The 12,408-nt window shown below is 41.0% G+C and overlaps 1 protein-coding gene across 1 annotated transcript in view; it reads left to right on the forward strand.

Annotated features, from left to right (window-relative positions):
• Positions 1-12,408, forward strand: part of UNC13C (unc-13 homolog C) — a 586,641-nt gene that overhangs the window by 473,678 nt on the left and 100,555 nt on the right. Inside the window, exons 25-26 of the mRNA XM_045286469.1 lie at positions 8,452-8,540; positions 10,921-11,070. Coding sequence (XP_045142404.1) covers positions 8,452-8,540; positions 10,921-11,070 — 239 coding nt within the window. The remainder of the gene's footprint in view (positions 1-8,451; positions 8,541-10,920; positions 11,071-12,408) is intronic.

Below are 12,408 nucleotides of genomic sequence, written 5' to 3' on the forward strand. Positions count from 1 at the left end.
CCCTTGGCCTATCCTGTCAACTTTGTATTTGCCTAGAGCAAAATAGTGTGGAAGATCATTATTTCAGGGAATTACTGCCCCTGCCAGCAGTTCTCAAAGTTCACGGTGCATCAGAAACACCTAGGCAACCCGCCCAACAGTGGACACATGGGAGCAGCTTGTGAAAAATGGAATTGAGCAATAATGGATTTTTCCCATGAACTTTTTGAAGCCCCCTTGGAAAAGAAGTGTGCTCCAGAGAGTTTCCTTGACTGATTTTTCAGAAGCAAATTTTCAGAACTTTTGCCCTAGTCTGGTGGCTCCATTGAAACCTGTCCAGTGTCATTCCAATACACAAGTCTGCCCGGAAAGATCGGTGGTAGGTACTTATCAGTTACATGGGCCAAGAATCAAACTTGGGTCACCCACATAGAAGGAAAGAATTCTGCCAATATAGGCCTTGTAACTATATGATGATTATAGTAAAAACCCCTGTTATCAACTACTGGTGGTAATACTCAGAAGCCATGTGGACAACCAACGTCTCTTCCTCTGAGGCAGGCATGCCCTTTGGGAACGTGTTAGGGCACACTGCTCATGAAGACAGACTGCACTCCTTCACGGATTCAGTCAACAAAGATTTATTTTCTGAGCCCTTGTTGGAAGCCCTGGATATTACTGGGCACTGGAGGTCCTATGCCAAGACGCACATCTCACCCTCATATAACGAAAAGTCTCGCCCGGGAGTCAGACCACTAAGAAGAGGAGTGAAGGTGGTGGGAGGCCAAAGGTCACAGAACCCACCCAACATGTTCTGAACTCAAATGTAGCCTTCCCATGAGAGTTGGTATTGTTAACATCTCATCCGGCAGCAACTCTAAGCGTGAGCTCAAACCTCTGGCCTCTTAGGGTGTAAGTAACATTTAAAGGCAAGAGGATATTCAGCTGATTTCAGTTAAGGGTGTACCCAGTTATTGTTCATTTTAGGACATCAGATACAAAAGGAGGCTTTAAGGCTGGAGATTAGGGCTCCTTCTCTTAGCAGAACGGAGACATTACCACGTCTCACTCTCGAGTGAAATTGGGCTTCATAGAAAACTAAGAGAATAATGAGGGCCAGAGGGCAAATTGCGTTGAGGGGATTTAATAAATACAATTAAGAATCCAGCACTATTACCACATGGAGTTCAGGGAACTGAAATTCAGCTTGTGAAATTCCGAGGAGGGGTTACTGAGGATGTTAACGGGCAGCAGATCCATGTCAGAGTGAAGTACAGACTCAGCACAGGCTGCTTGTTAACCTTGCTCTCCAGAGCTTTCCAGCAAGGTCACAGGGTCACCCACTTACCTCCAAGCCTCTTTTTAAACTAGTCCTCCTTCGACCCTTCAGCCAACGTGAAAGAAAATGCAAGTCCCAGCCCAAAGGGACAGAAAAGTAGTTTACTTAAACTGCCATCATCTGTAATAAGCCTAGCCCATTGTCCTGTTGTGACCCTATTGGATCTTTCAGCCTACCTGAAGTTCAGAAGAAATTAAAAAAAAAAGAAAAGCAGTTAGTAACATTTGCTCCGTTAGCTCAGACACTCCTCCCTCTCCTCACAAGGCAGAGTGCTCCTCAGGGCCCTCCTGCAAATAGGGCTTCCTGAGAGAATTCAGCCCTGGTCCCTCTTGGTGTTCAGCAAGTGCCCAGTTCCGGTGGACAAACAGATGATGTTTTAAGTCGTTCCACGGTGGCTCATTGTTTCCGAGAAGGATGCAGTAAGGTGACCAGCAGAAGGGGCAAGATAGAGTCAGATAGGGCAAAAAGGCGATTTTTATAGAATAAAATTCTGACCATAAATTCTGCATTTCACAGCTGCTCTTACTGATTTATTATCCTATCCAGATGTGAAAAAGCAGCCGATAGATGGAGCTAATAAGCCCAAAGCTCCTTTACAGTCCGGTTATCATACTTGGAGATCACATATATTTATATGTTGTCAGGACTGAATTCCTTCAAAGAACATGGTTTCTTAGAGTGCCGTATTTTAATCTTCATGTTACTCCCCAAAAATGAAATTTTCTAGATAGAGATTTTCCCCCATCTGTGAAAAAGAATAGAGCTCTGGGAATTTTGAGATTCATCCTTATTATACAAAGCTGTGATTATAAAGACAAGTGCCTGTTATCAGTCCATAAAGTAGAGGGGCCGTGTATGTGCTGTAGGCCAGAAGAGGGGAAAAATTAAGAGAAAATAATGTCATTCATACAAAACTTAAAGGCTCACTTAATTCAGAGAGACATTTTTCAGAGAAATAGAAATCTAACATTGGTCATATTTTTACTAACTCAAATTTACATCGAGAGTGTTATAAAAGATAAGGCAGGCCTTTTGTTTGTTCTTCAATTATCTAGGCTGAAGAACTCAAGTTTGTATTTTAAAGACAACTCCCCAAAGGGATGGGAGACAATTACTTATGTTTAAAACGTTTTGAATCCTAGAGGTTAGAAGCATGACTTATATAACTAATAGTTCTAGCATTAAGAGTTCATATGAATCTGAATAACAAGATTCGAAAAGCCATAGCCCGAACCCTAAAAAGAGCCCTGTTGGCATAGTGGTCACACAATGATTGCTAACTGCAAAGTCAGCACCTAGACACTGCCGGCTGAGCAGCTGCTCTGCGGGAGACTGAGGCTCTGTACTCCTGTCAGTTACAGCCTTGGATACCTACCCAGGCAGTTCTGCCCTGTCCTGTGGAGTCACTATGAGTTGGCGTTAACTTGATAGCAGTGAGATTTGAGTCTACCCCAAAAGAACCTAAAACATTTGGGGACAGTATCTTTCCTAAAAAGAATATTCTTAACAATGAGAGTGGTGAGGAGAGGCAGCATTGTAAGAGCTGGTGCACATTGGTTTACAGTAATTTCTGCAAATGTCATTCTGCAGTAAATTCTGCAAATGTAAATTCTGCAGTAATGTCATTTCTGACATTATCAATAGTGTGTTAGGCCATGTTGACTAGAGAAACAAATCCAAGAACATTCATAGATGTATAAGAAAGAGCTTTATATCAAAGAGTAATTGTATATTAAGAAAATATCCCAGCCCAGTTCAAATCAAGTCCAAAAGTCTGATATTAGCTCATATGTCTGATACCAGTCTATAAATTCCTCTTCAGACTCACAACACATGCAATGATGCCGAATGTAGGAAGATCACAGGCCAGTGGGTAGAAATCTTGTGTATCCTGTGGTGATGGAACCATCCCCAGGGCTCTGGCTGCCATCAGCACGGCTCCATGTGGTTTGTCATCAGGAAGGTGTAGCAGAGAGAATGTTCCCAGAATCCCCATGAAGAGACCAAGCCCACCAGGAGAGATCAGGCCTGATTGACAGGCTAGACTCCACCCCTTCATTCTTATTTATCAAGTTGACATGAAATTGTGTAACTACCACACACAGTATCCATACCGAAGGCTGTTTAACATGATCAAAGGCATATCAAGGAGAGTAATCTCATGCTGGATTCAATAGGGAGTTCCCATTCATTTCCCAATCAGAGTTTAATTTGAACTAGACTTTATATAATACTAGGTTCTGGCTAGATGCAAATTCTGGACAAGCACAATCGTTACATAATAAACAGGAGGACTCCAAGTACGATTATGAGAAATTGTTTGAAGCAAACACCTGGTTGAAAGCCAACTGGAAGGGATCAGCAGGTCCCTTGATCAGATTTGGGCTTGATGAGAGCAGCCCTGGAGGAGCAATTGGAATAGCAGGGAAACAGGAAACAAGAAAATGATTTGGAGATGATTGTCATGATGGCTTGCATGGAAATCTTGTGCTAAAGGGCTGTGGAAAGAAGGACTACACAAAAGAAACAAACATTTGGGAAAAAATCAGTATTATTTGCCACCAAAATGAATGTCGTTCTGGAAAAATGAGCCAAAGGTATAACATTGACATTCCTGGTTTGAATAACTATATGCCGTTAGTGAAATCAAAGACGAGGCATCCACTAAGGCTGGGTGGTAAGTTTAGTTTTTGATCTGCGGACCACCTGTGGGAAAGCTTAATAAGGCACTTAGGGGTGCAGGCATGATGCTCAGGCCCGCTGAACAGGCTATAAATGATTTGGGAGTCTGTAGCCCAGAGGTGGTAGTTGAAGTCGTTGACATGAAAGATCATAGTCAACAGACTGACTATTGGGAATGGCAGTTGAAGGAATCAAATATTAAAGACCCTGCCCCTCCCTCTGCTTGTTGTATGGCAGTGGCTTGCACGCTGTCGTGATGCCTTCTTTTCCGTAGAGGCAATAGTGAAGGTTTCAAATATCTGTGCTCAGTCACATTCGGGATCCTCTGGGTAGGAGAGCAAGGGGAGCGAGCTTCCTCCCTGATACCCATTTCTTGAACTGAGCAAACAATGGAGCCTGAATGCAAAGGAACCGAATAGGAGAAAAGGAGTTAGTGGCCTGCTAAAAAAGACAAAGGAAATGAGGCCGTAATGAACACTCTGAAGAAGCAATGAAATTTTCTCTAAAGATCCTTGGCTTCTGCCATACAAAAGTCTTTCGTTTTTAAGAATAGTAAACTCTCTGAAGACTGTAAATGTCACTTTCCAACCTAGAGGTTATATCTCTAGCACTGGCTTGATCGTTGGTTTACTAATTGTTGCTAAGTAGATGATAATCAATGCAAACATTCCATTTAGGTTCCTGGGGTAAGATTTCGTGCTGGTCAGAGAAAGCAAAACCATGCTGAGTAGGTCGAATGACTATATTTTCAGAGCCAAACAAACGTTAAGATGTGATCTGACAAGGCCTGGCAATGAGACAAAATATTTGCCATCTAAACTGCCATGGAAACTCTAGGATTTGTGTTCACTAAAGGAGTGAAGGATTTCCAAGATAAAAGCATTTATTGATATCCAAGGCAAGATCCCAGTCTAAGGAGCAGGAATAGACTCCAGATCTTAGAGTTGCCTCTTTGAGGGAATTCCCCCATGCTTTTAATTGTATTACATGCCTCCTTCAGACTTGTGGCGTCAATGCCTGGATATGCACGACAGACACCAGGATGGAAAATTAAGATAGTTCCATGGAAGGGAGAGACTTCTAAGAGAACAAATGGAAGAGAATATTATATAGTAAAATGCTTAACTGTGTGGGAAAATAACAGTGGGAAGATGCAAACGGAGGTCATGAGTGAATTACTCTGAAAAGAGAAGTGCAAGTAAGCCAAGGGGAAAAGGAGCTACAAGATGCTGTCCCAGTTGTCCTTCCAAGATGAGTTCATTATATCACCACAACTCAGTGGTGTAAACCGTCCTCACGGTGTAAAAGCTCCGGTCCCACCTATATGTGACTCTAGTTCATTCTGAAATTACCAGCCAAGATCATCGGAATTCTCAAATGGTTTTGGTGCAATGGCAATGAAATATATTTTGCAAGTTTAATGCTCAGTTCAGAATTTGAGTCAGTATTACTACATTTTAGTTTTGTGTACTCATCTTCCATCAACTGTTCGAGTCTCAGAAACGCACAGGGGCAATTCTCCCCTGTATTGAGTCAGTACTGAGTACTCATCTTTACCTGGAACCATTCTATTAAGTATGTTGTGCTAGTCAGTTCAGTTCAGGTACAAATGTTTATCCAGTTTCCTATTTAAAACAAGTGTCTTGTAACTTTTAATGCTTGAAAATGCTTCATTTTGCTTTTAACACGAATTCTGCATGGAAATAATACAATTTTGATATCATATTACTTGCTTAGCTAAATTAGACATTAAACTTTTATAGGAAAATAAAATGTGTAGCTATATTCCAAAGTAGATCATATGTTGTAAGATATTGGTGATTTAGACAATTAAATCTCAAATTCCATTATTTTTTTTAATAAACTTTAGAAAGTCTGCTGGAATAAAGATTTAACTGCAATTTAACTGCAAGAAATGCAGATAAACTCAACTAATAATTTTGCTGCCTAAAGAAATAGTTTTGAAATGATATGAGTATGGTATTTAAGCTCTATAATTTTATTTTTGCGAGAGACTTGCAATTTGCAACAACTAGGTTTATTACTATGCCTGTTTTAATGGTATGATTTTAATCCAATATTAAGTACTTAACATTAAATATTTTGGCCTGGTTATGTGATAGGCAGAGACATTTTGTTTCCACCTACTTCCATTAAGAAGTGGAAACTGCCATGGAATGTTTAAGATGTGATAGTTTGACAGTTTAAGGAATAACCAATTATTCGATGATAAATTTTCATTCACAAAACATCCAGGCATACAAAAATAACCTCATGGGAAAATAGCATCATTTCATCCAGGCGAAATAGGCACTTTTGAATGAGAATATAAAACTGTTATCTTAACAGGTGAACAAACAATGTACAGTGTATGCATCACATTAATAGGAGAATGAAATGTTTTTTTAAATGTAAACAAAACCGTTTCCTGAAGGAAATCCTACTCTCAGAGCCATTTTCTTGGAGATGATGGATGTGTGGGTGGACAATTACCTCATATTCCCCCACAACATCTCTAAAACCTGAAGAAAACCAAATGGGAGAAATTCTTCTCTCATTCCTTACTGTCCACATTTTATGCAAATGAAATAAAATAAAAATGCATATTGGACAACAGAAAGAAAATAAAAACATCTAGCAAGTTCATCTAGGACTGGGGCTGGGCAGCCTTCATATAATTGCACACTTAAGGATTGGGAACCCTGGCTTGTTAGATGAATTGCATTTAAATGCCTATCAGTCTCAGGTCTTATTTTTTGGTAAATACCTTCTAAATCACTTCTTTGCATATGGTTGGAACGGAATACTCTCCTAAAATATAAGACTCAAGAATAGTCAAAACGTTCAACCTCTGGAGCCATTCTGATCAGGGTCTCTATGAGTTAGGGCTGGCTAAACAGCAGACAGCAGGTAGCCTCTGTAGTGATGCCCTGGGATCTTTGGGCAAGAATTGTGAGTCTACTGGATAATGGTGACAGAAGAAAAAAAAAGAAGAATCCAACAGAATCACTGGCTCTCACTGAGGGGAGATGGAAACTAACCAATTCTGGAATCACATGGATTCAAATAAAAACTGATCTCAATTTTCATCCATTCCAATTTTTGCAGTCACATGAATGCAACCACGAGCTACCTACTTGCTGAGAGCTGAAATAATACGTCTTCCAAAAGGTTGCTCAGTATTAGCCAGTTCTAGACTAACTCCCATATTTATTTTGTATCTAATTTAGAGTCTCTTTTATACTAAGCCATCCTTGTGTTTTATCTACTCCTAAATGTTTGCTTAATCCCACTCTCCCATTTTTTTCCCCTGTAATAGACTCTTTTTGGCAAGAACTGGGGATATAAGACTCAGTTTCCAAGGCTCAAATAAATAAATAAATAAAATCTTCCATTGGCTTTCATTCCAGAAAATATTCCAATTTAACACTATCTGAATTTCCTTCTACTTGATACAATCTGTCTATAAGCCATTTTGTTGACAAATAACATAATTTGCAAATAGGATCAATCTTTATAAAATGTATGGTAAAATGTGTATTGTGCCTTCACTTTAACTATACAAACCAAAGAAAAAGTTGGTGGTATTGACTCTTATTTATGATAAGGTTTTCCTTATTAAAATATTAACTTTATTTGAAAAAGTGAAACTTGGCAAAAAGAAAAATTGGCTCTCTAAGGCCTCCAGTATAGGAACAAGCATCAACACAAGTTCACCTCCTGACCTGATCTATTCTTTTTCGTCCTCAAATTTCCTAAATTATCTGCTCCCCAAGCTATAAAATATTTGAATGCTTGAAGGGAAATGAAAAAAAAAGTTAAACGTTAGAGCTTAAGTTACAAAGTCTCATCCTCAGAAAGAAGACAAGTCGGTCATTTCAAAAAGAGCATTGCTGTGCTTGGATAACGTATTTTACTATGCTTAATTCAGTCGTTACGAACATATGAAAACAATTCAAAGTCAGGTGCAATTCAGTACTCCAAAGTTCAGTTGCTTTTTTATTTGTATCAATTCCCCAGGTTCTCAACGGGCCTACTACACACAAGGACATTAAAGAATGGAACATACCTTACAGCAACATACATTTTTCACTGATGTACATGTTAGAGTTTCTGACTTGTGAAATTCCCTTCAGATCTAGATATTTTGTCATGCCTCGCATCCCCTTGCTGCAACCAACAGAGGTTCTGTTGTGTAGCTTGACAATTCCTTTAAGTGTAAGCATGTGGTGACGTTCCTGGTCTGGGCAGAGGAAGCCTTGTCTCTTTGCCATTTCCTAAGCTCAGAGGTGTTTTTGCATTCGATTTCAGAGATGGGGTGGGGAGGAAGTAAAAAATACATATGTTTGATGTGTATTGCTTGAAGTTTACCTGACAATCTAAGCGCTTGTAAGATGAAAGCCGCGTTTTCTCAGAACTGCAAAGTAATATTGTTTCTGGTCTCTCTACAGCTAGATCCTGAGGCTAGTACGATTCTCAAAGAACTTCAAGTTAAACTCAATGGGGTTTTGGATGAGCTCAGTGTTACCTATGGAGACAGGTAAATGGCCTAAGTACTTCTATCCATCTGTATTAATTTTCTGTTAATGAAAATGCCATTTCTCTCCTCTAACTAGATACAATTATCTTTCAGGCCCAATTGATACATCTTCACCTGTGTCTTGTGCGCCAACACAGTTTAATATTTCTCCGGCAAAAGCAGCCTTGGTGAAACAGTTTAAGGCCTTGTCTGCAGTGTGGGCCTAATGAAAGAGAAGTTCAGGTTAACTAAAGCAACTTCATTTGGGCCCTGTAGAACCGAGCTTTCTCCTTCTCATCAAATGCTCAACTACCTAGAATAGCAAACATATCTTTAATGAGTTGCCTTCATGTAGTGCAGAAATGGCTTTAAATTTTCAATGAATACTGACTTATTATGTAAAATTATGTGCTGAGTGCTCTAATGAGACTATAAAAATGTCTCTCAGAGCAGGGGCTAGCCCACTGTAGTCCACTCCTGATCTCATTTTGTGTTTTACAGCATAAAAAAAAAAAATTGGAATGATTCCAAAGGAAAAGATAGGAGCAGCATCAGATTTTCCCAGATACAGGCAGGAGGCAGAGTCTGAGAAACAGGATGCAGTTTCTAGCCGCCTCTTCAGGAGCGGAGGTGTGTTCCTGACCCTGTGGCCTTCCCATTTTTGGAGCCCACCTTTGCACACCTGTGCCTGCATCAGGCGCAGCCCTGCTGTATTGAGTGTAATTTTTCTGCCTTTGGGGTGTTACCTGTCCAGAATGAATCATGGAAATTAATAAGCAATTAGAAGATTCTGTTTATCCAGAGTTAGATGGAGACTACTATCAAGAGATTCAGGGACTCCCTGGTTCTGATTTGAGGTGGCATTTACTGACGGGGTCTTGCTCAGCTGGGATAGGCAGGGATTTGGCATTGGACTGTGAACTACAGGTTGGTTCGGAGCTCCTCCGTGGAAAGAAGATGCGACTATCCGCCCATGTGAAGATTAACACTCTGAGACACTGTTTAGGGTCATCCTGAGTCCACTTTTAAGTTCAATGGATTTATTTGGGGGAATGGGGAATTGGTTATATATATTTTTTTCTTTTTTGGAACTCCTATGGTTAGCAGAAAAGCTGTTACCTTCAGCAAGGAAGGCAAAATTAGTGTTTACTTAGCAAAGATAATAAGGGAATTGGGAAGGGTCAGAAATAGACTGGAGGTGTTCAGAACTGTACTGAAAATAAGATGACTACACAGACTGGAAATTAGATTCTAAACAGAGAGTGCATTTGGAAATTGCATTCTGGAATAGGTCCAAACTATCCAGAGGAACGAGAACTTTTTTGGTTTTGTTTTATTTTGCTTGAAGGGAGAATATTTAGGATGCAAAGGCTGAAACACAAAATATCACTTGAAAAACATCTAGACACAGCTAGGTTAAGAAATACCGAGTGGTGGCCCCAGGCAGACACTTGGAGGGCTTTTGCCTGGGAGGCTAGCTACTTTGACCTAGACCAGTGGTTCTCAAGCTTTCTAATGCCATGACCCTTTATACAGTTCCTCATGTTGAGGTGACCCCAACCATAAAATTATTTTTGTTGCTACTTCATAACGGTCATTTTGCTACTGTGATGAATCGGGTGACCCTTACCCCACTTACCCCACTCCATCACATACACACACTACCCTTCCCCTACTCCATCACATACACACACTACCCTTACCCCACTCCATCACATACACACACTACCCTTACATACCTATGTGTCCTCTGCTACCCCACTCCATCTCACACACACACACACACACACACACACTACCCTTACATACCTTATGTGTCCTCTGCTACCCCACTCCATCACATACACACACTACCCTTACCCCACTCCATCACATATACACACTACCCTTACATTAAGGTGACCAGACGTCCCACTTTTTGCGGGACAGTCCCCCTTTTTGGTGTTTTAAAAAAGTCCAAAATTTTTGAAAGAATGTACGACAAGCTAGGGAATGGTGTATCTGGTCCACCTAGACCAAATTTTTAATCAAGAACCCCCCCTTTCACTCCCCCGGTCAATGTGTCCCGCTTTAATTCTGGTCACCTTCCCTTATATACCTTTTGTGTCCACTTCTATCCCACTCCATCACATACACACATGACCAGTAGCCCACTCCTTCTTAATTTTCTCCATGATTCCCATTTCCACAAAACAGCACCACCCCCACCTTCAGCCCTCATCTGGAAAAGGGTCAAATGCCATTCTGAGGAGCTGACTGATGATCAAATGGTCCAGGATTTGGATTCCTTTGGGCCAGAGCCGTGGACGTGGGGTATACTTCTTAGGGTGGAAAACACACTTGGGCAAACGAAGGCATACATGTTTGCATTTATTCCAGAATTTATTTTCCTTTTTTTCAGTTTCCGGCATGTAATTGAAGAGTGTGTGAAACAAATGAGTTTGGAATTAAATCAAATGCGGTCCAATGGAAATACCACCACCAACAAGAACAGCGCAGCCATGGATGCCGAGATTGTATTAAGACCACTCATGGACTTCTTGGATAAAACGTGAGTTTTCTTTTCACTAAACTTTTTCTTTTTGCCTCATCACCGTTTATTATCCTAAACTTGACCAAAATTGCTTTAAAGAAGAATATATATTTTACATTCCTCTGGGCAGAGCAACTCTAAAAGAAGTATATCAGTTTATTACAAAGTGAAACACTTAGATGAATAAAATCAGGGACAGATAGGAAAGACAACCTTGAAATAAAGTAAATGCTGGTAACGGAAGAGGTTGCTGTCCTGCAGTAGGTGAGAAATTTAGGACTCGTGCTTTTCAAAGGGGGTGGGGGGCAGGAATTGTTTAATATCCTCCTGGACATAAAGACTGAATTGGCTTGAGGACATTCGAATTCATGTGAGAAGCTTACTGAAGAAGAGAATAAATAGCACAAATGTGACTCGAGTTAATTCAGCTCAGAGCCAAGGAGAGAGCTGCACTATTTAAATTTCCATCACCATTGAGTGCCCCCCCCCACACACACACACACCTCGTGCCAGACCCTGTTATAGACACAGACCATTGCAATCAATGGCAGTGGAAGGCCATCCCTGACCTCCTGGCTTGGCTATTGCCCTGAGGCAGGGGTCAAACAGGCCTCCATGGTCCATCCTCCTTTACCTATTCTGACACCAGGCGTTCTTCCCACGCCATCCTACATCTATCTATGCTGCCTCCCATAAGTCCTTGCTGGCCGCACGGAACACACAGACAGTATTCACAGTTAAGGGGTTTTATTAGGGAAGTTAATAGCTTATCACAAGTCAGGATCAGCAAACAGTAAGGATCGAGTCATTGGAAGCCACTATTATCAGTCCCTCAGCCACACGGGCCCTTGGCTTTAGCCTTCATGGGCCAAGAAGCCATCCCTCCAGTTACTGACCCACAATTCCATAGTCTCTGGCCAGATAAGGAGCCCTTACTCCATAGTTTCAGTGCTGCTACTCTGAACCTCCCTGCTGTAGTCTGTGATGCGGCTGGTTTCCATGACCACCACCACTTGAGACAGAAATCTTTGACACCTGTTCTTCCGAAGCGCTCAGGGTCTCTGTCCTCTCTGCCACTTTAAAGATCGCTCAACTGACCAACTGACTCCGTATTACACACACCTTATTTGCATCACCCCATCCAATCATTTGGTGGGGCTAACAGAAGCTTGACTAGAAGTGCCTTATCAAGAAATTGCAGTCTTCCACAACCCTGATGAAAATAGTCAAAGTCCCTGACTCCACTGAGATTACTGTGTAGTCGAGAAGTATGTGTGAGAAGTGTATGGGGAAGCGAGAGGGGAACGGAAGAAGAAAAACAAAGAGGATATTCTTTATCAGAATGTGTGTGTGTGT

This window comes from Echinops telfairi, unplaced genomic scaffold, assembly GCF_000313985.2.
Source record: "Echinops telfairi isolate 266 unplaced genomic scaffold, ASM31398v2 ScPeMD7_8;HRSCAF=38, whole genome shotgun sequence".
NCBI classification, from domain to species: domain Eukaryota; kingdom Metazoa; phylum Chordata; class Mammalia; order Afrosoricida; family Tenrecidae; genus Echinops; species Echinops telfairi.